Source organism: Chiloscyllium plagiosum, unplaced genomic scaffold (assembly GCF_037043375.1).
Source record: "Chiloscyllium plagiosum isolate Xiang-an unplaced genomic scaffold, Cpla_swu_hap1 HiC_scaffold_14, whole genome shotgun sequence".
NCBI classification, from domain to species: Eukaryota; Metazoa; Chordata; class Chondrichthyes; order Orectolobiformes; family Hemiscylliidae; genus Chiloscyllium; species Chiloscyllium plagiosum.
Window position 1 is genome coordinate 2,803,144 of NW_028270152.1, and position 24,613 is coordinate 2,827,756.

Below are 24,613 nucleotides of genomic sequence, written 5' to 3' on the forward strand. Positions count from 1 at the left end.
AGCTGTACATACTTGAAGGGGCATTTAAAATTCACACCACAAAGCCCACACGTTGGTGGAACAATGCAACAGCATTTAGCCATATGACTCGTAGGTCAAAGAAAAACACATCCCAGTGACTAAAAGCCTTCTTTATGTCACTATCTGAACGTTTCATAAAACCCCTCAGTAATGTTGAAATAATGTGAAAGGCATGCGGGTGGTACAATCTTTGTTTCCGGAGACAGTGGGAGTAAGGGCAGCTGTTATTTTGTTCCAGCGTGGGGTTAATTTATACAGTTCTTTATTAACTTATCCTTAAAATCACAGTACCTCGAATATCCCTCCAGCAGCTGTGCGAGTCTGGAATATGTGAGCCGGGACTCGGGAACGCTGATTATGAAGGGACAACCAATATTCTCTGCCCTGCACTGGTTTTTATGATCTGACCAATGGTTCATTTGACAAGTCCTGGAAATATAGAAAGAGATTTCACTGAACATGCATTACACAGACTTCTGCTAATGGTCAATTCCAAAAACGCACAGAAAAGGCAGACAGTTTCAGACATTCTGCATAACCTAGCTCTTTTACAGTTGCGAAAAGTAATGAACATTCTAACATAGGGATCCGTTCTCTGTGAACAATAAGCAAAAGGTTCAAACCTTGCGCTGTTTTTGAATTATCTGAGAGTTTGGGGAGGCTTATTGCTCTGTTACTTTCTTCATGATAATATCTCGGCAAGTCAACTTGCCAACCAAATCATAAATTGTTGCAATTGTTGGAAACGTGGTATTCTTGCATTCAGCCTGAATATCATATAAATGTCTCACTTCAGTAAAGTTCAAACTCTGAATGACCGAGCAACTGTCCAAAAATTGCTTTGCAGTTTTGAAATAACTTTCCTTCAAGGAACACTGCTTTTGTTGGAAAACTAATGACATGGTTTATTCACATGGTATTTTGATTCATACAGTAAACCAGTGAGAGGTACTGTGGTTATCCAATGACCCTTGATTGCTAATGCAGTGAACAGGAGGAGTTCAATTCCCACTGTGCAGTTTGAAAATCTAAATTCGGTTCTAAAATTAAAATCTGAAAATAACTTGAGAAATCCACATAAATTGACCAAGAAACTGTTGAATTATTTAGTAAGCCAATTGGTTTTCTTTTCAATGAAAACCCAATGAACTGTGGATACTGGAAATCAGCAACAAAAACAGAAATTGTTGGAAAAACCCAGCAGTCTGACAACATCAGCAAAGAGAAAGCGAGTTAACATTTCAGGTTGAGTGACCCTTCTTCAGAACTGATTGTAACTAGGAAAAGGTTGATATCTACTCTGAAGATGGGGAGGAGTAAAGATAGGTGGAGATGGAGGCCAGAGAGAGAGAGAGAACAGCAGTTGGATAGACAAAGGGATCAGCATTGGTCAGCCCGAAAGAATCAATAGCTGCTAATGAGATCATAAATTGTTGAAAACCGATGTGATGATCGGGCCTGGAGTCTGGGAGCAAGGGTAAGGACAAGGGCCTGGGAGAAGGTGCTCAACTCTTAAAATTATTGAACTCAGTATTGAGTCCTGAAAGTTGCAGGGTCCTCAAGTGGAAAATGAGATGCTGTTCTTCCAGATTGCACTAAGCTTGGCTGGAGCACTGCAGCAAGCTCAAGATAAAGATGCTAGCCATGGAAGAATGCGGTGCGTTGAAGTGGCAGGTAACAGGAAGCTTTGTCAGCACTTGATCTGCTACCACAATCAACCCATTTTTAGCTTCTATTGGTCTCTATTAGCAGGTATTGGTAAGCCTTCTTAACAACTTGCTGGACCTGCATGCTAGTTGTCAGAGACTTTTTGACAGGGACACTCAAGTCCCATTTTACACTTTCCAACCTCCGACTATTTAAGCAATAATCTGCACGTTTTGTTCCTCCTACCAGAGTAGATTACTTGACATTTAAATGAGCTCCAAGTAATGTGCCAAGTGTTGCCAGGGTTGGAGGGTTTGAGCTTTATGGAGAAGTTGAATAAGCTGGGGCTATTTGCCCTGGAGCATCGGAGGCTGAGGGGTTACCTTATAGAGACTTATAAAATCATGAGGGGCATGGATAGGATAAATAGACAAGGTCTTATACCTTGGGTGGGAAGAGTCCAGAACTAGAGGGCATAGGTTTAGGGTGAGAGGGGAAAGATTTAAAAGAGACCTAAGGGGCAACTTTTTCCACAGAGGGTGGTGCGTGTGGGGAATGAGCTGCCAGAGGAAGTGGTGAAGGCTGGTACAATTGCAACATTTAAGAGGCATTTGGATGGGTATATGAATAGGAAGGGTTTGGAGGGATATGGGCTGGGTGCTGGTGGTGGGACTAGATTGGGTTGGGATATCTGGTCAGCACGGATGGGTTGGACCGAAGGGTCTGTTCCCGTGCTGTACATCTCTATGACTCTATGTTACGCTAACTGTTCAACATCAGTTTGAAGGGAAATAAATGCTAGCTTTGCTGGCAATACTCACAGGGAAAAATGAGAAGACATTTTATGCCATTCTAGAACTTCAGCACCCCCTAGTGTAGGAGCATTGCATTGAAGAAACAATCATTTGGATGATGCACTTTTTAAAAATACTGTATTCATTTTTGGGATGAGGGTGTCACTGACCAGACCAGCATTTATTATCCAGTCCTACTTGCCCAGAGGGCAGTTAAGAGCCAACCACATTGCTGGGGGTCTGGAGTCACATGTAGGCCAGACCAGGTGAAGACGGTAGTTCCCCTCTCTAAAGAACATTAGTGAACTAGATGGGTTTTCCTGACAATTGATTCATGGTCATCATTAGACTCTTAATTCCAGACTTTCATTGAATTTTCATTCCACCCTCTGCAATGGTGGGATTTGAACCTGGGTCCTCGGAACACTATGTGGGTCTCTGGATTAACATTCCAGGGAATAATACCACTTCGGAGGACAGATACCCGATCAGATAGATTATTTTTGTCTCGTGTCATTGTCTGCCTAATGATGGTCATTCTGCGATGATACAATTTCACATGCAGCCAACAATATCACACCAAATTCAACAGAACGAACTGAATTCAATAAATTGCTTTATCAAACATAACTGCTTGCAAGAAGCATGGGAGAAGATACTGAAACAGAGGTATCATCTTAACACTTATCAGCCAGTCAATCCAACCAGTACCCTTCTTCCATCTGTGTAGTGTGAGCAGATATGAAAATGAGAAAGAAAACCAATGCCCACTGTTGATATTTATGGCAGTACTCTATGGATTTAAAGGTCTGACTCACTGGTTGCAGTAGGCGACTCGGTAGCAACTAGTACATCGCCGCAACTTTTCATCAGGCTGCTGTGGCTTCTGACAGGCAGCACATTTGTTGATTGGGATGTTAGGGATTAACAGTCGCTATAAACAGAGAGGCAGAAAATTAGACATGTCTACCAGCTGGGAGAGTCAGTTACAGCATGAAACACTCAACATACAAACAGCCTAAATAACAGAACAACAGTGAATACAGCTAATGTGTTTAAAGGTCATTACTAGGGGAGATTAAAAAATACGTTACATTCAACAATTATGAAACATGGCCACCAGACAACACCAGTATCAATCAGCTTAACATTTCAATGTAACTGAAGGACAAGCATGGAATGTTTGTAGCTGTGGAGGATGAGAAATGAATTTTCTCCACAGGCATACAACTTTGCAACTATTCAGTTAACTAGGAAAATCTATTATTCTAATTGTGTCAGTCAAATAGTAAACAAGCCTGTAACAGAGACAAATGTCTCACAGTGAGAAGTAGTCTCTATAGCTATGGGCTCTGATCCTTTTTTTAAAAAATGGGATTTAGACATTACTGCCCATCTCTGATTGTCAACTTTTCACGGGCAATGAGCTGCCTTCAGGATGTAGTTCAAGAAGCCAGCTTACCATCACTTCCTTAAGTGCAATAAATGCTGGCTGAGCCAGCAATGCCCACTTCCTATGAATGAAGTAATCATTTCCACACTGCATGTGGACACCAGGACACTGAATACATTTGAGGGGGAGACAGAATTTTAATTAGCAACAGGTAATGGGGAGCAGGCAGGAAAAGTGGTGTGATGCTGACATGAGATCAGCCAAAATCCAATTAAATGGAGGAGCAGTTTTGAGGGACTGAATAGCTACTCCTACTTCTAGTTCTTCGGAATACAAAACGATACTTGGGATGGTTATTAAGTGCAAGCCTGTTAATGTTGTACATATCCATGAATAAAAATAACAGATGACTTCAATCTAGTGCTCATCTGATGTTTAGAATACTGCATTTTCCATAGGAACGTAGAGGGAATCTCCTCTCCCCGAGTGTGAGGAGATAAAGTGCAGCACATCTACCTTCACCAATCAGAGAATAATTAACCCAGGATAGCACTGGCACCTTCCATACTGCTCATGTGAATCACCATCTGCTGAGCTAATCTGAGATTGCATCTGCAACATGGGCACAGCTTCTAGTGGTGGAAATCCACAAAACTATACAGTGGTTTGATAGAGTGTGGGAGAATGACTGACAGCGTTTTTATCAAGTACTCTCTTGGGAAGAGTGTGGTGCTGGCTCCACCAATATTTGCTATCGATCCCAGGCTGTTCTGAGGTGGTGGGGGTGGTGAGCTTTCTTGAGCTGTATCTAGCTGGTTTACTATAACTGAGCAACTCACTGGGTCACTTCAGGGAGCAGTTAAGAGCCAAACACACTGCTGAAATACTAGAGTGTTATAAATATGCCCAAGCTGGGCAAGGACTCAGGTTTTCTTTCCTAAAGAACATTGTGAAACAATGCGTTTTAAAAACAATCCTACAACTCCATGGCCATTTTTACTGACACCAGGTCTTAAAACTGAACCCTCAAACAGCCACTGGGGGTTTTGAAGTGCCATTCTCCCAGTTACTAGTTTAGACTCTAGATAATTTGTCTACTAATAACCATGACATGGAATTGCCTACACAGCATCCTCAGCCTGCTGTCCAAGCAACCCAGGAAGGGATATCAATGACAGACAGTGCAAACATTCAAGAACTGAGAGCCATTTCATGTACAATGACTGGTCAATATTCAGAGCTAGAATCAGGACAAGGTAAACAGCAAAAGTAGGTACCTGTTGTACATTCAATTCAAGCACCCTCTCCTTTGCAAGATCCTTAGTCAACACTTCAAAGCAGAAGAGTGTGTCACTGGGGGAAACTGTATCCAGGGATTGAGACGTTTGAAATACCCGATGGAACCTATTCCTTGCAACCTACAGGGATGCCAGTAAGTCAAAAATGAGAGATTAGTGGATAATCCAGCCTTTTTCATAAGTAATTAAGAGTTGGGGATCAGTAGGTTATTCAATCCTGTAAGTGCAGAGTTAAATAAAGTAAAACACCCTCTACACTGTCCCCATCAAACACTCGCATAGAATCCCAACAGTAGAGGGGCTATTTGGCCCACTGAGCTCACAGTGACCCTCCAAAGAGTAGATCACCCAGATCCACTCTCTTACCCTATCTCCATGGCCCTACGCCTCCCACGGCTAATCCACCTAACCTGCACATATTTGGATTCTGGAAGGGAACTAGAGCACCTGGTGGAAATATGGGGAGAATGTCTGTGTGGAGTTTATGCAGTCACCCAAGGTTGGAATTGAACAGAGGTCCCTAGTGCTGAGAGGCAGCAGGGCAGGGATTGCAAGGGGCTTGAAAGAAAATGAAATTCTCTCTATTCTACTGAGTGTGTCTCAACTCCATTGACTCAATTCCTTCCTGTGGCATCAGTAAGACTGTAAATACAACACTTTGTTGCTATCTCATTCTCATTAGCTCGAGGACATTATTAAAAGTAATTTCATTCAGACTTTAAGGCCATCTCTACTCTAAGGGAGAAAGTGAGGACTGCAGATGCTGGAGATCAGAATTGAGAGCGTGTGGTGCTGGAAAAGCACAGCAGGTCAGGCAGCATCCGAGGAGCAGGAGAATCAATTCCTTCATCAGGAATGAGGCTTGTGAGCTGGGGCTAAGAGATAAATGGGAAGGGGCTGGCGTTTGGGGGAAGGTAGTTGAGAAAGCGATAGGTGAATGAAGGTGAGGGAGGTGGTGATAGGTCAGAGGGGGAGTGATGGACAGGTTTGGAGGGCAGTACCGAGTTGGAGGCTTGGAACTGGGAAAGTGTGTGTGTTGGGGGTGGTGATGGTGGGAGAGGAGGAGGTGAAATGAGGAAACTGTTGTAATCCACATTTATCCTGTGCAGTTGCAGAGTCCCGGGGGGAATATGAGGCATTCTTCCTCCAAGCATCGGGTGGTAATGGTTTGGCGGTGGAGGTGAAGCTGCATGTCCTTGACAGAGTGGGAGGGGGAGTTGAAGTGTTCAGCTACAGGGCGGAGGGGTTGGTGGATGCAGATGTCCCAGAGATATTCTATGAAATGATCCACAAGAAGGCATCCTGTCTCCCTGACATAGAGGAGACCACACCGGGTGCAACAGATGCAGTAGATGACATTGGTAGAGGTGCAGGTAAATTTCTGATGGATGTGGAAGAATCCCTTGGAGCCTTGGACGGAGGTGAAGAGTGTGGTGCGGGCGCAGGTTTGGCACTACCTGTGGTGGCAGGGAAAAGTGCTAGAAGTGGGGCATGGACGTGTTGAGGGAGTTGTGGAGGGAAGGGTCTTTTTGAAATGTGGATAGGGGTGGGGAGGGAAATACATTCAAAGTTTGTGCGAAGATTTGTAGCTCGGGTGCTTGTTGCTGTGGTTCTGCCAGGGGACGAAACGTTTACAACAAAATCTTCCAGCTCGGCGAAGGGAAATGCATCTCTGGTGGTGAGGTCCGTTTGTAGGTGGCAGAAGTGGCAGAGGATAATGCATTGTATGTGGAAGCTGGTGAGGTGGAAGGTGAGGATGAGGGGAGTTCTGTCCTTGTTGCGTTGGGAGGGGTGGGGTTCAAGGGCAGTGATGTGTGAGGTTGAGAAGAAGTGCTGGAGGGTATGGTCAACCATGTGGGAAGGGAAGTTGCGATCATGGAAGAAGGGGACCATCTGGGACTTTGAGGTGGAATTGGTCATCCTGGGAACAGATGTGGCAGAGGCAGACGAATTGGGAATAAGGGATGGCGTTTTTACAGGATGTAGGGTGGGAGGAGGTGTAGTCTAGGTAGCTGTGGGAATCACTGGGCTTGTAGCATATGTCTGTGGTTAGTCGGTCGCCAGAGATGGTGATGAAGAGGTCCAGGAAAGGGAGGGAGGTGTCCGAGGTGGTCCAGGTGAATTTGAAGTTGGGGTGAAAGGTGTTGGTAAATACACAGTCACAGAGATGTACAGCCAGGAAACAGACCCTTCTCTCCAACTCGTCTGTGCCGAACAGATATCCCAACCCAATCTAGTCCCACCTGCCAGCACCTGGCCCATATCCCTCCAAACCCTTCCTATTCATACACCCATCCAAATGCCTTTTAAATGTTGCAATTGTACCAGCCTCCACCATTTCCTCTGGCAGCTCATTCCATACACGTACCACCCTATGTGTGAAAAAGTTGCCCCTTAGGTCTCCTTTATATCTTTTCCCGCTCACCCTAAACTTATGCCCTCTAGTTCTGGACTCCCCTACCCCAGGGAAAAGACTTTGTCTATTTATCCTATCCATGCCAGCCATAATTCTGTAAACCTCCATAAGGTCACCCTTCAGCCTCCGACACTCCAGGGAAAACAGCCCCAGCCTGTTCAGCCTCTCCCTGTAGCTCAAATCCTCCAACCCTGGCAACATCCTTGTAAATCTTTTCTGAACCCTTTCAAGTTTCACAACATCTTTCCGATAGGAGACCAGAATTGCACGCAATATTCCAACAGTGGCCTAACCAATGTCCTGTACAGTGCAACATGACCTCCCAACTCCTGTATTCAATACTCTGACCAATAAAGGAAAGCATTCCAAACGCCTTCTTCACTATCCTATCTACCTGCAACTCTACATTCAAGGAGCTATGAACCTGCACTCCAAGGTCTCTTTGTTCAGCAACACTCCCTAGGACCTTACCATTGAAGTGTATAAGTCCTGCTAAGATTTGCTTTCCCAAAATGCAGCAGCTCACATTTATCTGAATTAAACTCCATCTGCTACTTCTCAGCCCATTGACCCATCTGGTCAAGATCCTGTTGTAATCTGAGGTACCCCTCTTCACTGTCCACTACACCTCCAATTTTGGTGCCATCTGCAAACTTACTAACTATACCTCTTATGTTGACATCCAAATCATTTATGTAAATGACAAAAAGTAGTGGGCCCAGCACTGATCCTTGTGGCACTCCACTGGTCACAGGCCTTCAGTCTGAAAAACAACCTTCCACCACCACCCTCTGCCTTCTACCTTTTTGAGTCAGTTCTGTATCCAATTGGCTAGTTCTCCCTATATTCCATTAGATCTAACCTTGCTAACCAGTCTCCCATGGGGAACCTTGTCGAACGCCTTACTGAAGTCCATATAGATCACATCCACTGCTCTGCTCTCATCAATCTTCTTGGTTACTTCTTCAAAAAACTCAATCAAGTTTGTGAGACATGATTTCCCACGCACAAAGCAATGATGACTATCCCTAATCAGTTCTTGCCTTTCCAAATACATGTACATCCTAACCCTCAGGATTCCCTCTAACAACTTGCCCACCACCGATGTCAGGCTCACTGGTCTATAGTTCCCTGGCCTGTCCTTACCACCCTTCTTAAACAGTGGTGCCACGTTAGCCAATCTCCAGTCTTTCAGCATCTCACCTCTGACTATCGTTGATACAAATATCTCAGCAAGAGGCCCAGCAATCACTTCTCTAAGTTTCCACAGAGTTCTAGGGTACACCTGATCAGGTCCTGGGGATTTGTCCACTTTTATGCGTTTCAAGACATCCAGCACCTCCTCCTCTGTAATATGGACATTTTACAAGATGTCACCATATATTTCCCTACATTCTATATCTTCCATATCAGTCATCGATGTAGAGAAGGAACAGGTGGTGGAATGGTGTCGATGTAACTGCGGAAGGTAGACTGTTCCAGATATCTGACAAACAGGCAGGCATAGCTGGATCCACTCTACTCCAACTCTGGTTCAACACATTTTTCATAGTTTCACTGCTGTTCATTCCCTTCTCCCCATTCTGTCAAATCCAACAGCCATTTTCTCAACTGTCGACATTAGTCTCCAAAGAAAATGCAAACATCGTTTGAAATGAGCCCCCTTGTTCTGGAGATTAATCTTTTATTTCTGGAGACTGGAGGACAATTCTAGCAGATTCACGCTGCATATGAAGCTCGGTGAAAGGCTAGTGTCAAAGGCAATGTCCCGGTGGGCTCTCCCTGCTGGCGTTTTAGTCTTGTCACCTGCTTAGTTTGAGGAACTCACCTCCGTCAGTCGTAGTGTGTCAGCTTTCACTTTCATATTGCGGGAGATCGCGTCAAGGACATCGGCTGCACTCGCATTCTCCTTACTCACACTCACCAAGACCTGGCAGCAGGAAAGGAGACAACTAACTCAGCAACCTATATTCAGATAGCGTCCTTTAAATTATCCCAAGGTACTTTGCAAAAGCAATAACAAAACTAAATCTGACACTCAAAAATACATAGCAAGAAGCTGGTCAAAAAGTTCTGCTTGAAGAGGGTCTGATAGGAAAGAGGTAGAGAGATGGAGGGGGTTAGGGAGGGACTGCCAGAGCTTAGTGCTTCGATAGGTGAAGACACAGCCACCGATAATGGAGGGACCAAAATCAGGAACACTCGCAAGGCCTTAATTAGGGTAGTGCTGAGATCTCAGGAGATTGCCAGACCAGTCCTATGTACTATGTTAAAAATCACAACACCAGGTTATGGTCCAACAGGTTTATTTGGAAGCACTTCCAAAGTGCTTCCAAATAAACCTGTTGGACTATAATCTGGTGTTGAGTGATTTTTAACTTTGTCCACCCCAGTCTAACACCGGCATCTCCAAATAATATCTACTATATAAAAGTGAATGAGTCACGTGTGAAAGTGAGGGGATTTACTTTTGTGGAGCCCGACTGGAATTTTCTGATGTGGAGTGTGACATACCAAACTGATCATCATGATGCTTCGAGTTTATTAGGCTAATTAAAATTCAGCTACCATTATCCTACAAGAAGAGACAGAAGGTTGGAGAGCATTGAAACAGCAGACTGGAAATAAAAAAGTTCCATGTTTCTGCGTGTCAGGAGATGTTACACATGAGGAAGTGGTCAGTCTCGGTGATGGAGAGGATATGGGGTCAGCTGCATGGAGGAGTTAATACCATAATAAGGATCAAATGCTTGAAATATTATGTTCTCCCCAAAATGACATCTTACCCAAAGAGAAAACAGCCAACATTCAGTGGTTTTTCCGAAGCATGGAAATTTCCAGCTGGCAGGATCATTTTCACCATCAATCTTAAAGGGAGTGGGTTGAATGAGCTGAAAGATATATGCTGCTCCAGTGAGGATTTGACCAACAACACAAACTACCAGAAACTGGCAGTTCTTACCTTTACTGGCTTCTTATGAGGCTCCTTGGCAAAAAAATAAACAGTCAGCAACTTCTGCTTCTGTGGCAGGGGAACGGACAGGTAGAGGAATGGATCGAATGTGATCGACACCTGGAAAACAAAATTTTCAACCAAGATGGCAACAATGTCGAGGATGTCGACAAGAATCAAAAGCACGACTAAAACAGGAAGATAAGGCAGAAAATGGGAGAGAGGAGAGAGAAAGGAAAGTGCAAATGGAAAAAGTATGACACAGTTGTCTCCTTCCTGATGTGCAGTCATCAGCCACATCTCCTCTACAGGGAGCAGGTGAAATGGCATTCAGCAACACCCTGAGCTTGAGAATGCCAGTGGAGGAGGAGTGTCACTAACAGCCGGACTCAGTCAGGGACTGCATGGTGCTCTAACAGTCTCAGGGCTCCAGGAAAGCTGTGCTCAAAGCAAGCAATGACTGTGTAGGCCATGGATGTGTTTGCAATGCTTTCACCACCAGGTGCTCCCTAGTACAAGATAAAAGATAATGCAAAGAAAAGATTCCGTTCTGAGCTGCCAATGCTAAGGTCCACAGCATGTGCACAATATTCTGAATCTTCAGATGAGCATACTCAATGCAACCCTCAGCAAACCAGGGTCACAGTTGGTGCCAGATTTGTCCTTTAGGCTCTCTGTCACAAACGCTGCCCTTGTCCAACACACCCGAATGCATGCATACAGCCCGCAGGCAGGCAGCTCGGAACATCTAGTCTGGGGTGAATGCACAACCCAAAGGAAAGAAAAGTGCCTTTGTGCCATTATTCTTATACTGGTTATTCTCTTTTGGATTTATTTTAACACTTGACCCCATCATCCAGGGGTTGTTCAGTCTTCTGAGAAAGTGCTGTAGCACCAGTTTGTCACCTCCAGGTGAAGATGCAAAACCAAGGTTCTGCCTACTACCCTAGATGGATGTAAAAGACCCAGTGGCACTAAGAAAAGAACAGGGAACCCTGAAGATTATATTACAACTGTAATATCTTCCAATCTCAAAAGTTTGAACTTAATTTCTAATTCTGTCCCTGGCCTTGGCGCAGCCCATCTCTAATCACCTCCAGCTCCACGATCTCTGCACTGCTCCAATTCTGATCTCCCAAAAGGACACGGTTTTAACTGCTTCACTATTGGTGGTCACACCTTCAGGTGTCTGGACCCCCAGAGTTCTGGAAAAACCCTCTTGTGCCCCTGAAAACTCCTTCCATGTTCGAGCTTCTGCCCCAATATCTCTTTACATGATTTGGTATCATTTTGTTTTATGATGCAACTAGTAAATACCTTGAGACATTTTGTGATAAAGGCTCGCTATAAATATAAATTGTTGTTTAAATCTATCCACATTTAAAACAGTATTTTGAGGAATGCTGCCACCTAGTGTTTTAAGAACAAAAAAGTTTTCCCTAAACTTGAACATCAAGTCCAGCTGCATCTTCCAACAAGTGCATGCACTAATTCAGTTTTTTATTAATGTCTGTGCTGTTGAGTTCAGAGTGAGTGCATGTTCCCAGTGCCAAGACTGCCCCTGCCATCTATACATGTGTAGGTGACATTAGGAAAATGCGCCAAAAAATGTGTTGCTGGAAAAGCACAGCAGGTCAGGCAGCATCCAAGGAGCAGGAGAATCGACGTTTCGGGCATAAGCCCTTCTGCAGGAATTATGCCCGAAACATCGATTCTCCTGCTCCTTGGATGCTGCCCGACCTGCTGCGCTTTTCCAGCAACACATTTTTCAGCTCTGATCTCCAGCATCTGCAGTCCTCACTTTCTCCACATTAGGAAAATGACCAAGTGCTGACACTTCTGTAGGTAGCAGCTGTGCTTGCATATCCTTTACAGCATTTACAAAGGTATGAAGTAATAGGATTGACCCAATTGAACCAATTACCTCCATGGACTGTCTAAATAACCATTGCTTGTTTTTGGTGGAGGTTGAATTCTGGGGGCACAGACTCTGCCACAGGTAAGGTCGGTGGTGTTGCAGTTCACAGCCAGTCAGTCAAGGCTCCTGTTCATTACACAATGAACAAAACTGGATTGCAGTCTAATTTTCCTCAGGGTGGAGATGGATTAACCTCAGATTTTGCAACCTGCCAGACAGCTGACACTCAGGGCTTGATTCCAAACTGCAATCAGGGTAAACAGGTACGTCAGATCTGTGTCCACGGCACATGTGGTGATGTTGCACTGCAAAGCTATTTATGTGCGCACTGTGGAAGTGACAATAAATACTGCCAGACTTTAAACTCCTCCAGAAACACTTTCTTCAAATACTTTACACAAGCTATTGAATTCGCTATTTTGACCTTTCAAACTCTCAGAACAACACTTCACTGATATTTTCAGACAACACTTGCAAGGTTCAGTAACCTCTAAGTTGAAACATAATTTATAAGGATAGGCACATCACAGATTCACAAGTCAGTGACAATGCCTGGTTTCCAAGATCCAGGAATTCATAAATCCTATTTTTAAAAATCAGACCAAACAGAGTCCTGTAACTTTGGGCATTTCCTTGCCCATTTCTAACTTGTGCTAGGTTCAAAGCTGTGCTTTATCACTCCTTTTGCAAAATTGCCTAAAACATGCAATCGTTTGTGATAGTTAATGATTTCTGCACCCTACTGGTGTTACGTTATAATGTAGGAACTAGCCAGCCAAATGACACACAGTGAAGTGGCAGAAAGAACAAGATAATGGTCATATTGCCTGCTTTCAGTGATGTTAGCTAATTGTACAGGATAGATGGGAGGATTCACCTACTCTTTTAGCAGAGCAGCAGGAGTAGGCTGCTCAACACTGAGTTTATTTCACTAGTGAACGAAATCATTGCTAATCACCCGTTTAGCTGTTGCCAGCCTTGTTTGATTATTTCAGTATTTTTTCATTTTCACTTGATGGCTTCCAGACCCCATTGTTAGCTTCAGACTTCTTGACAGGCCTGTGTTTTAGATTTGAGTTTCCCTTTGTGTGAAGTGGTACTCTTGACATTACTCTTGAATTACTTCCTGAAGAAGGGCTCATGCCCGAAACGTTGATTCCCCTGCTCCTTGGATGCTACCTGACCTGCTGCGCTTTTCCAGCAACACATTTTCAGCTCTGATCTCCAGCATCTGCAGTCCTCACTTTCTTCATTACTCCTGAATGGCAGCTTACTCTAGACTTGATCAAACCAAAGGAAAGTGTTTCACACTGACTAACTATTTAAACCTTAAAATAGTACACTGAATCTTTTACACCCATCTGACAAGGGCCTCAGTTTAATGTCTCATCTGAAATAAAAATGACATAGGTCTTACTCTCCGGATACAATTTGAGGGATTGAGTCACTTACCACTGCACCACACAATTAAATTTACCCTGTCAGTCTCTCACCTTGTAACATATGGGGCACACCAACTTTGACTTGTACTGACCCTGGAAGAGATCCACGATAAAGGAATCATTTCGCATCTTGTGACGTTCCCAGGCCTCCTCTGCCACCACCTGAGAGACATGTCAATCTGTCAAAGAACTGGAGACCTTGAAACTGTAGAATAACTTAAACTACATTGTTAAACTACATCTTGAAAGGTCATGACCTGAAACAGCTTCTCTCAACAGATGAGTCCAGACTTGCTGTATATTTTCAACACTGTATATACTGTAGAATTGTTTTTAATTTGCATCACACCAGATGACAATTCAGTCATATCATTACCATTTAACTGTGCCTGTGGGTTATTTGTACAGTAAAATTGAAGGAGAATACAGGCCATACAAATTGAACCAGGTAGGCATGCTTACTTGCAGTACGTTACACAACAGATTGTAGTGTGTTAACAGGGTGGGGCTGGGAACAGATTCTCACACACAAATCAAACAGCTCAGTCATGTTCAGTATTTGTGCTTTCCTCAGTAGTGTTATTTTAAGGTTGGATAGAATGAAGTCCAAATTGAAGCTAACATTTATCCAAGATCACAACTTCCCAAATCATGAAACAGAACTAGAGGAATGGGACTAATGGCATTAGCTTTCCAAGGAATCCGAACAGACACCATGGGTTGAATGGCTTATGTCTACACTGCATCATTCCATTTTTAGTTCTTAGCTTATTACCACTCTCTGGGATTCTCCAGTCAGTCTCTCAGCCCCCAGCCTGACTTGGCACTGTTTGAAATCGATCAGGACCTCACAGGTAGATGTTTTTAGATCAGGAGCAGGTGTGCCCTGAAACCAAAACCACAAGTATCACAGGTATCACAACTCTAACAAGAATCTGCTGGTTATCAAGCACAGGTTTAGCACTGTCACCCGACAGATGAGACAATATTACAACTATATATTTAATGTATAGAAAATGAACATTCACAAGCAGCACACAGAGGTCATGAACACATGGAGCACTTGCCATCTTTTCCAGCAACACTAGATTGACAGTATCACAGGTGACAGGTCAATCAATGTGTGGCCAAGTGGTATCAGAACAAGATGGTCACATAGTTAAAAAATGGCACCCTTAAGCTTTATAAATAGAAAACAGAAGATCTGATTCAAAACTTTTCTAAGCTCGCAAGGGTATTTTGTCCACATCTGGGCACTGCAACGTACAATGTTAAGGGCTTAGGGTGGCACAGTGGTTAGCACTGCTGCCTCACAGCGCCAGGGACCCAGGTTCAATTCCAGCCTCAGGCAACTGTCCATCTGGAGTTTGCACATTCTCCCCGTGTCTACGTGAGTTTCCTCCGGGTGCTCGAGTTTCCTCCCACAATCCAAAGATGTGCAGGTTAGGTGAACTGGGCATACTAAATTGACCATTGTGTTCAGGGATGTGTAGGTTAGATGCATTGGTTAGCGGTAAATGTAGAGTAATAGCGTAGGGGAAAAGGTCTGGTTGGATTAATCTTCTGAGGGTCAGTGTGGACTTTTGTTGGGCCAAATGTTGTTGCGCCTGTTTCCACACTGTAGAGATTCTGTGACAAGATGGTGCAGTAATTTACTCAAATAGCACCACGGATGAGTGAATTACAGCCATGAGAAAGAAACTGGAGAAGCTGGGACTGTTTTCCTGAGAGCAGGAAAGGTTTAATGAAATTTTAATGGAGACTATTAGAAATCAATGTTTTTAATAGGGAGTAGGTAGTCAGGAAAATCACAGAGTAAAGGACACATTGTCATTTAATTGGCAGAACAGTGGAGGCCACTTCCCTTCTAATTTTCTGTTTTAATTGGAACATGAAAAGCCTTTCCACACTATAACCAGTTGATCAATTTACACTATAAACACTGTGCATTTAATGCTATTCCCAGAAACATGTGTCCAAAACTACAAATTCTCTGGGACCCAATTACAGAGAAGGGACAGCACCACAGTTTTTAAAAAAATGTACTGTTAAGGGATATGCCTGCAAAACAAAAAACATGCCCGTTTAATATGGAGCATTTGTATAGCAGTCAGCGAACAACTGGAGTTCCAGGTCAGTGCCACCAGGCACCATGATGTACCTCATCTGGGCGCCCATCAGAATCCACGGTCTCGGTGTATGGTTTATTCTGTATTCTATTGAGGTCCTCATGGAGGCCATCCAACAGAAACGCCATGAATTCCTGAGCATCATGTTGAGCGTAACCAGTGAATTGGCTTGCTTTACTCGCTACAATAGCCTAGCAGGAAGGAAAAACATCATGTAACAAGCACATATTTGGAGTCAGAAATAAAACTTTTAGCATTTGGGTCAGACAAGTTTGAAGCAATATCTAACAAAGATGGTTCCTTTCCTTTCCCAGTTGGCTCTCTCTTCACTTTACCTCACTAACAAGCACCTATAAAGAATGGGCCCTATTTGACCATTCTTTCAGCCAGGTTACCCAGAGTTCCACCCCAACTCCTACCCAGCCAAACTGGAGCCCAGAAACTGTTTTGAATGGGTCCAAATGTAACCTCGTACAAAGAACAATGCAGCACAGGAACAGGCCCTTCGGCCCGCCAAGCCTGTGCCAACATGTTTTGCCCTTCCACACTTGCGCTGTCTGCACTTTCAAGATGCGTACCCCTCTATTCCCTTCCTATTCATGTATTCATCCAGGTGTTTCTTGAATGCCGATATTGTTTCTGCTTTCACCAACTCCTCCGGCAGCACATTCCAGGCAATCACCACCCTTTATGAAAAACTCACCTCATACACCTCTTAATTCCACCCCCCACGCCCCCAATCAGCCCCTCCACCCTGAGAAAAAGCCTCATACTTTCCATTCTATCCATGCCATTCGCAATCTTATAAACTTCCATCAGGTTGCCCCAAGCCTCTTTCGTTCCAGTGAAAACAAACCCAGTCTATCCAACCTCCTTAGCTAAAATCCCCCATACCAGGTAATTTTATGTATCCTGTCCAAAGAATCCACATCCTTCTGGCAGTGCACTAACCAGAAATGTACACAATTTTCCAAACGTGGCCTAACTAAAGTTCTATAAAGCTGCAGCATAACTTGTCTATCCTTATACTCCAGGCTGTTCCAATGAAGGCAAGCATGCCATAGGTCTTTGTTACTATCTTATCTACCTGCACTGTCACCTTTAGTGATCTGTGGACCTGCACAGCCAGATCCCTCTGCATATCGATACTCCTAAGGGTTCTGTCATTCACTATATAATTTGCACCTGGACTTGATCTTTCAAAATTCTTCACCTCACATTTGTTTAGATCAGATTAGATTAGATTACTTACAGTGTGGAAACAAGCCCTTCGGCCCAACAAGTTCACACCGACTTTGTCTGGAGTAAACTCCATTTGACATTTTTCTGTCCATGCCTCCAACCGATCTATACCCTGCTGTATCCTCTGGACAATCCTCATTATCCAGAACTCCAATCAAACCAGCTTTGTTTTCCTCCAAATCATTTATGCAGATCACGAACAGAAGTCCTAGCACTGATCCCTGTGGAACATCACTAGTCACAACCTTCCATTCCAAAACGCATCCTTCCATGGCTACCCTCTGTCTCCTGTGACTAAGCCAGTTGAGTATCCATCTTGCCAGCTCACCCCTGATACCATGTGACTTTATCTTTTGTACCAGTCTGCCATGAGGGACCTTGTCAAAGGCTTTACTGAAGTCCAGACAGACAAAATCAACTGCTTCTCCTTCAATCATCTTTATCACCTCCTTAAATAACTCAATCAAGTTAGCGAGGCACAACCTGCACAAGACTACGCTGTCTATCGCTAAGAAGTCCATTTGCTTCTAAATGCATATAGAGCTTGTCCCTGAGAATCTTTTCCAATAATTTCCCTACCACTGATGTGAGGTTCACAAGCCTGTAATTTCCAGGATTATCTCTGATATCCTCCTTAAACAATAGACAACATTGGCTACTCTCCAGTTTTCTGGGACCTCACCTGCGGCCAAAGAGGACACAAAGGTGTCTGTCAATACTCAGCAATTTGCTCTCTTGCCTCTCTCAATATTCTGGAATAGAACCCATCAGCAACCGGGGGCTTATTTACCTTAATATTTTTTAACCCCATGTTAAGAAATATCTAATGGAATTCACATCAAGTGGGTCTGAGAGAACGAGTACTAAGCAAGGAGGTGGACAGTTGACTAAAAGCTATAGAAGCAAAAAAATTCTAAACAAAAACCTAGAGTTTTATTGGACAGAGCTAAATAAACCAAAACAGTTAAGATGTAGATCAGCTAGATCAACCTTCCCTCAACGCTAGAACAGGCTTGAGGGGCTGAATATCCACTCTACTCCAACACTTCTGGTAATGTTTGGTATGTACCACGTAGTGTAGCTAATCCAGTAAAGTATCCTTGCAAGTTGGGGGTCTGAGCAGTCAACACAATTGTATTATACCTGCTCAATACCATATCACCATCCCTGCCATGTGGAAGAGCTTCTTTTAAAGAGAAATTAGGTGCTTTGTTAAACAGAGAACAAATCGTTCAAAGACCATTCAAATTCCCAGCTTTCGCTGCTGCTGTCACTTGATCAAGAATTGCAAGGAGATTCTGGGCAAACAATCCTGTCAAGGCAAGACATGATTGTGTTGACAAGACTGAAAGAATGTTTCCCCTCATCAGCCTATTGTATGTAAACAGGATCCATTTGGCCTCTCAAAGTCCTGTCATACAAGACTAGACCCTTCAGCTTGCCACTTAAATCATAGCTATCTGTAGATAGATAAGAAACAAGATTAAGATCCGAGTGTCTATGATGAGAAGTTTTGGAATATTTCTCATCAGTTCCTCCAGGTGACCAAGGGATGTCCATGAGACCACACCGATGGAGGTTTCCAACATTTGATGCCTAACTCCATGTATGACGCAACCTCCATTTCAACTAACATTCGAAGGGACACTGCACTCGCTATCCAAATCACCAAACCAGTTCCACAAATATATCTTCAGGAAAAGAAAGCCATCTACCCAAATACCTCCCCTTATACAAACTATGTGCCTTTAGTCCTTCCACGGCATAACCATTTAAATGCTTTTCTGACCAGAAAACTGCAGATTTTGTGTAAGCATTGGTGGAACAGGTTTAACGCCATCTGAATGACCATCTGTTTCCAACACTCACAAGATGTGACTAGTTTGTCTATTTAATTGGAAGGCCAACAGAGGGTTTGACATGGACCCTGAATTGGTGCTCACTCACCTTTAGCTTCGATGGCTGGTAGGCATGGTGTGTTCCTTTCCACAGGGCCCGCAGCAGCACCGCAAAGCCAATGGCCAGGCGGCCACCAGTTCCCAGAGGATTGTTGTAATTTAATTCAGACTCAAAACATCGATCTGATCAAATTTAGAGTGAGAGATATTCAGATTTAACTTGCAATGAGGGCTTCATCTTCCTACAGCAAAAACTCATTTGAAAAGTCAAATTAATAAACAATCACTTATTGTACATCATATCAAAGATTAAAGAAACTAGTTGAACTGAACAAATTACTTTGAGGTGCTATGAGTTACACAGTTATTCTGAGAGACATCACCAGGCCATGAAGAACACACCTAATTGATTAACTGATTTGATTTTTTTGTGTAGCTGAAAGACCTTGCTTAATTTAGCACTTTCCACATCCTTTTGAATGAAGCACTAGCAAATGTAGTCATTGCTACAATTTGAGTGTGGAAACCAAATGGCACACTCAAAGATCCCAGAAACAGCAGCAATGTTGACATGGTAATATGTTTAAGTGGTGCTGGTTAAGCCTGGGACAGTGGGAAGAACTCCCATGACCGTTCTCTAAAACAGTACCATATTTTACATCCACCCAACAGGCACACAAAGCCTTGAACATAATCTCAGGTGAAAGGTGGCACCACTGACAGTGTCATGAGGTATGGCGCTGGAAAAGTACAGCAGGTCAGGCAGTATCTGAGGAGCAGGAGAGTCGACCCTTCAGGCATAAGCCCTTCATCAGAAGTGTGTGAGTGAGAGTGTGAGTGTGTGAGTGAGAAGAGAAAGAAGAGAAGAGAAGAGAAGAGAAGAGAAGAGAAAGAGAAGAGAAGAGAAGAGAAGAGAAGAGAGAAAGAAGAGAGAAGAGAGAAGAGAAGAGAAGAGAGAAGAGAAGAGAAGAGAAGAGAAGAGAAGAGAGAAGAGAAGAGAAGAGAAGAGAAGAGAAGAGAAGAGAAGAGAGAAGAGAAGAGAAGAGAAGAGAAGAGAAGAGAAGAGGAAGAAGAGAAGAGAAGAGAAGAGAAGAGAGAGAGAAGAGAAGAGAAGAGAAGAGAGGAGAGGAGAGGAGAGGAGAGAAGAGGAGAAGAGAAGAGAGGAGAAGAAGAGAAGAGAGGAGAGGAGAAGAGAAGAAGAGAGGAGAAGAAGAGAGGAGAAGAGGAGGAGAGGAGGAGAGGAGGAGAGGAGGAGAGGAGGAGAAGAGGAGAGGAGGAGAGGAGGAGAGGAGGAGAGGAGGAGAGGAGGAGAGGAGGAGAGGAGGAGAGGAGGAGAGGAGGAGAGGAGGAGAAGAGGAGAAGAGGAGAGGAGGAGAGGAGGAGAGGAGGAGAGGAGGAGAGGAGGAGAGGAGGAGAGGAGGAGAGGAGGAGAGGAGGAGAGGAGAAGAGGAGAAGAGGAGAAGAGGAGAAGAGGAGAGGAGGAGAGGAGGAGAAGAGGAGAAGAGGAGAAGAGGAGAGGAGGAGAGGAGGAGAGGAGGAGAGGAGAAGAGGAGAAGAGGAGAAGAGGAGAAGAGGAGAGGAGGAGAGGAGGAGAGGAGGAGAGGAGGAGAGGAGGAGAAGAGGAGAAGAGGAGAGGAGGAGAGGAGGAGAGGAGGAGAAGAGGAGAGGAGGAGAAGAGGAGAGGAGAGAAGAGGAGAGGAGGAGAAGAGGAGAGGAGGAGAAGGGAGAGGAGGAGAGGAGGAGAAGAGGAGAAGAGGAGAGGAGGAGAAGAAGAGAGGAGGAGAAGAAGAGAGGAGGAGAAGAAGAGAGGAGGAGAAGAAGAGAGGAGGAGAAGAAGAGAGGAGGAGAAGAAGAGAGAGGAGAAGAAGAGAGGAGGAGAAGAAGAGAGGAGGAGAAGAAGAGAGGAGGAGAAGAAGAGAGGAGGAGAAGAAGAGAGGAGGAGAAGAAGAGAGGAGGAGAAGAAGAGAGGAGGAGAAGAAGAGAGGAGGAGAAGAAGAGAGGAGGAGAAGAAGAGAGGAGGAGAAGAAGAGAGGAGGAGAAAGAAGAGAGGAGGAGAAGAAGAGAGGAGGAGAAGAAGAAGAGAGGAGGAGAAGAAGAGAGGAGGAGAAGAAGGGAGGAGGAGAAGAAGAAGAGAGAGGAGAGAAGAAGAGAGGAGGAGAAGAAGGGAGGAGGAGAAGAAGGGAGGAGGAGAAGAAGGGAGGAGGAGAAGAAGAGAGGAGGAGAAGAAGAGAGGAGGAGAAGAAGAGAGGAGGAGAAGAAGAGAGGAGGAGAAGAAGAGAGGAGGAGAAGAAGAGAGGAGGAGAAGAAGAGAGGAGGAGAAGAAGAGAGGAGGAGAAGAAGAGAGGAGGAGAAGAAGAAGAGAGGAGGAGAAGAAGAGAGGAGGAGAAGAAGGGAGGAGGAGAAGAAGAAGAGAGGAGGAGAAGAAGAGAGGAGGAGAAGAAGGGAGGAGGAGAAGAAGGGAGGAGGAGAAGAAGGGAGGAGGAGAAGAAGAGAGGAGGAGAAGAAGAGAGGAGGAGAAGAAGAGAGGAGGAGAAGAAGAGAGGAGGAGAAGAAGAGAGGAGGAGAAGGAGAGGGGAGGAGAAGGAGAGGGAGGAGAAGGAGAAGAGGAGGAGAAGGAGAGAGGAGGAGAAGGAGAGAGGAGGAGAAGGAGAGAGAGGAGGAGAAGGAAGAGGAGGAGAGAAGGAGAGAGAGGAGGGAGAAGAAGGGAGGAGAAGAAGGGAGGAGAAGAAGGGAGGAGAAGAAGGGAGGAGAAGAAGGGAGGAGAAGAAGGGAAGGAGAGTAGGGAGGAGAAGAAGGAGGAGAAGAAGGGAGGAGAAGAAGGGAGGAGAAGAAGGGAGGAGAAGAAGGGAGGAGAAGAAGGGAGGAGAAGAAGGGAGGAGAAGAAGGGAGGAGAAGAAGGGAGGAGAAGAAGGGAGGAGAAGAAGGGAGGAGAAGAAGGGAGGAGAAGAAGTGAGGAGAAGAAGGGAGGAGAAGAAGGGAGGAGAAGAAGAGAGGAGAAGAAGAGAGGAGAAGAGCGAGGAGAAGAAGAGAGGAGAAGAAGAGAGGAGAAGAAGAGAGGAGAAGAAGAGAGGAGAAGAAGAGAGGAGAAGAAGAGAGGAGAAGAGAGAGGAGAGGAGAAGAGAGAGGAGAGGAGGAGAGAGGAGAAGAGAGAGAGGAGAAGAGAGAGAGAGGAGAAGAGAGAGAGAGGAGAAGAGAGAGAGAGGAGAAGAGCGAGAGGAGAAGAGAGAGAGAGGAGAAGAGAGAGAGGAGAAGAGAGAGAGAGGAGAAGAGAAGAGCGAGAGGAGAAAGAGAAAGAGCGAGAGAAGAGAAGAGCGAGAGAGGAGAAGAGCGAGAGAGGAGAAGAGAGAGAGAGGGAGAAGAGAGAGAGAGGAGAAGAGAGAGAGAGGAGAAGAGAGAGAGGAGAAGAGAGAGAGGAGAAGAGAGAGAGGAGAAGAGAGAGAGGAGAAGAGAGAGAGGAGAAGAAGAGAGGAGAAGAGAGAGGAGAAGAAGAGAGGAGAAGAAGAGAGGAGAAGAAGAGAGGAGAAGAAGAGAGGAGAAGAAGAGAGGAGAAGAAGAGAGGAGAAGAAGAGAGGAGAAGAGAGAGGAGAGGAGAAGAGAGAGGAGAGGAGGAGAGAGGAGAAGAGAGAGAGGAGAAGAGAGAGAGAGGAGAAGAGAGAGAGAGGAGAAGAGAGAGAGAGGAGAAGAGCGAGAGGAGAAGAGAGAGAGGAGAAGAGAGAGAGAGGAGAAGAGAAGAGCGAGAGGAGAAGAGAAGAGCGAGAGAAGAGAAGAGCGAGAGAGAGAAGAGCGAGAGAGGAGAAGAGCGAGAGAGGAGAAGAGAGAGAGAGGAGAAGAGAGAGAGAGGAGAGAGAGAGAGAGGAGAAGAGAAGAGAGGAGAAGAGAGAGAGGAGAAGAGAGAGAGGAGAGAGAGAGAGGAGAAGAGAGAGAGGAGAAGAGAAGAGAGGAGAAGAGAGAGAGGAGAAGAGAGAGAGGAGAAGAGAGAGGAGAGAGAGAGAGAGGAGAAGAGAGAGAGAGGAGAAGAGAGAGAGAGAGAGAGAGAGAGAGGAGAAGAGAGAGAGAGGAGAAGAGAGAGAGAGGAGAAGAGAGAGAGAGGAGAAGAGAGAGAGAGGAGAAGAGGAGAGAGAGGAGAAGAGAGAGAGAGGAGAAGAGAGAGAGAGGAGAAGAGAGAGAGAGGAGAAGAGAGAGAGAGGAGAAGAGAGAGAGAGGAGAAGAGAGAGAGGAGAAGAGAGAGAGGAGAAGAGAGAGAGGAGAGAAGAGAGGAGGAGAGAGAAGAGAGAGAGAAGAGAAGAGAAGAGAGGAGAAGAAAAGAGAGAGAAAGAGAGGAGAAGAGAGAGAGGAGAAGAGAGGAGAAGAGAGAGAGGAGAGAGAGAGAGGAGAAGAGAGAGAGGAGAGAGAGAGAGGAGAAGAGAGAGAGGAGAAGAGAGAGAGGAGAAGAGAGAGAGGAAGAGAGAGAAGAGGAGAGAGAGAGGGAGAGGAGAGGAGAAGAGAGAGAGGAGAAGAGAGAGAGGAGAAGAGAGAGAGGAGAAGAGAGAGAGGAGAAGAGAGAGAGGAGAAGAGAGAGAGGAGAAGAGAGAGAAGAGAGAGAGAGCGCGAGCGAGTGAGCGCGCTGGGTGGAAGGCAATAACTGGATGCAAGTGGGGTGTGATGGTGGTAGGTTGGAGTGGAAAGGTGGGAAGGAAGATGGAAGGTGGATAGTTCAAGAGGTGGTGCCAAGTTGGAGGATGAGGTGTGAGGGAAGGAAGATGAGGAACTGGTGCAATCAACGTGATACCATGTGGTTTGAGAGTCGAAGGCTGAAGATGGGGTGTTTTCCTTCAGATGTCGGGTGGCTTGGATTTGGCAGTGGAGGCGGCCCAGGACTTGCATGTCCTTGGTGGAGTGGGAGGGGGTTGAAGTGGTCAGCCACAGGGTGGTGGGGCTGTTTGGTGCTGTGTCCCAGAGATGATCTCAAATATTCTGCAAGTTGGCCATGTCTCCCCAATGTACAAGAGACGACAGAGAGCAATGGACACAATAGATGGCGTGCACGGACGTGCAGGAAAATCTCTGCTGGATGCAAAAGATCTTTGGGGCCATGGGCAGAGGTGAGAGGGGAGGTTGTACACCTCTTGTGGTGGCAAGGGAAGGTGCCAGGAGTGCAGGGTGAGCTGGTGGTGGGGTCAGTTCTGTGGAGACTTGTCTTTCACTGTACCAATACTGGGGTACAGTAACTGGTGGGGGCAGGTCTGTTACTGTATAACACTGGCGGGGTGGGGGTGGGGGGTCAGTAGTGGTGGTGTAAAAGGCAGAGGATGGTGCGTTGTATCCAGAGATTGGTGGGGCGGAAGGTGAGGACCAGGAGGGTTCTATCCTTGTTGTGGTTGGAGGGTTGGGACTCAAGGGCGGATGTGCAGGAAGTGAAGGAGATGCATTGGAGGGCATTGTTCACAATGTGGGAGGGGAAACTCTGGTCACAGATGTACAGC

At 45.2% G+C, this 24,613-nt stretch overlaps 1 protein-coding gene across 1 annotated transcript in view; it reads right to left on the reverse strand.

The window, feature by feature from the left end:
• The window catches only part of usp19 (ubiquitin specific peptidase 19), a 149,784-nt gene that overhangs the window by 41,766 nt on the left and 83,405 nt on the right, over positions 1–24,613 (reverse strand). Inside the window, exons 9-16 of the mRNA XM_087994568.1 lie at positions 19,201–19,334; positions 16,044–16,202; positions 13,934–14,044; positions 10,532–10,642; positions 9,398–9,499; positions 5,133–5,273; positions 3,281–3,396; positions 313–450 (exon numbers count right to left, since the gene is read on the reverse strand). Of these exons, the coding sequence (XP_087850694.1) occupies positions 313–450; positions 3,281–3,396; positions 5,133–5,273; positions 9,398–9,499; positions 10,532–10,642; positions 13,934–14,044; positions 16,044–16,202; positions 19,201–19,334 (1,012 nt within the window). The remainder of the gene's footprint in view (positions 1–312; positions 451–3,280; positions 3,397–5,132; positions 5,274–9,397; positions 9,500–10,531; positions 10,643–13,933; positions 14,045–16,043; positions 16,203–19,200; positions 19,335–24,613) is intronic.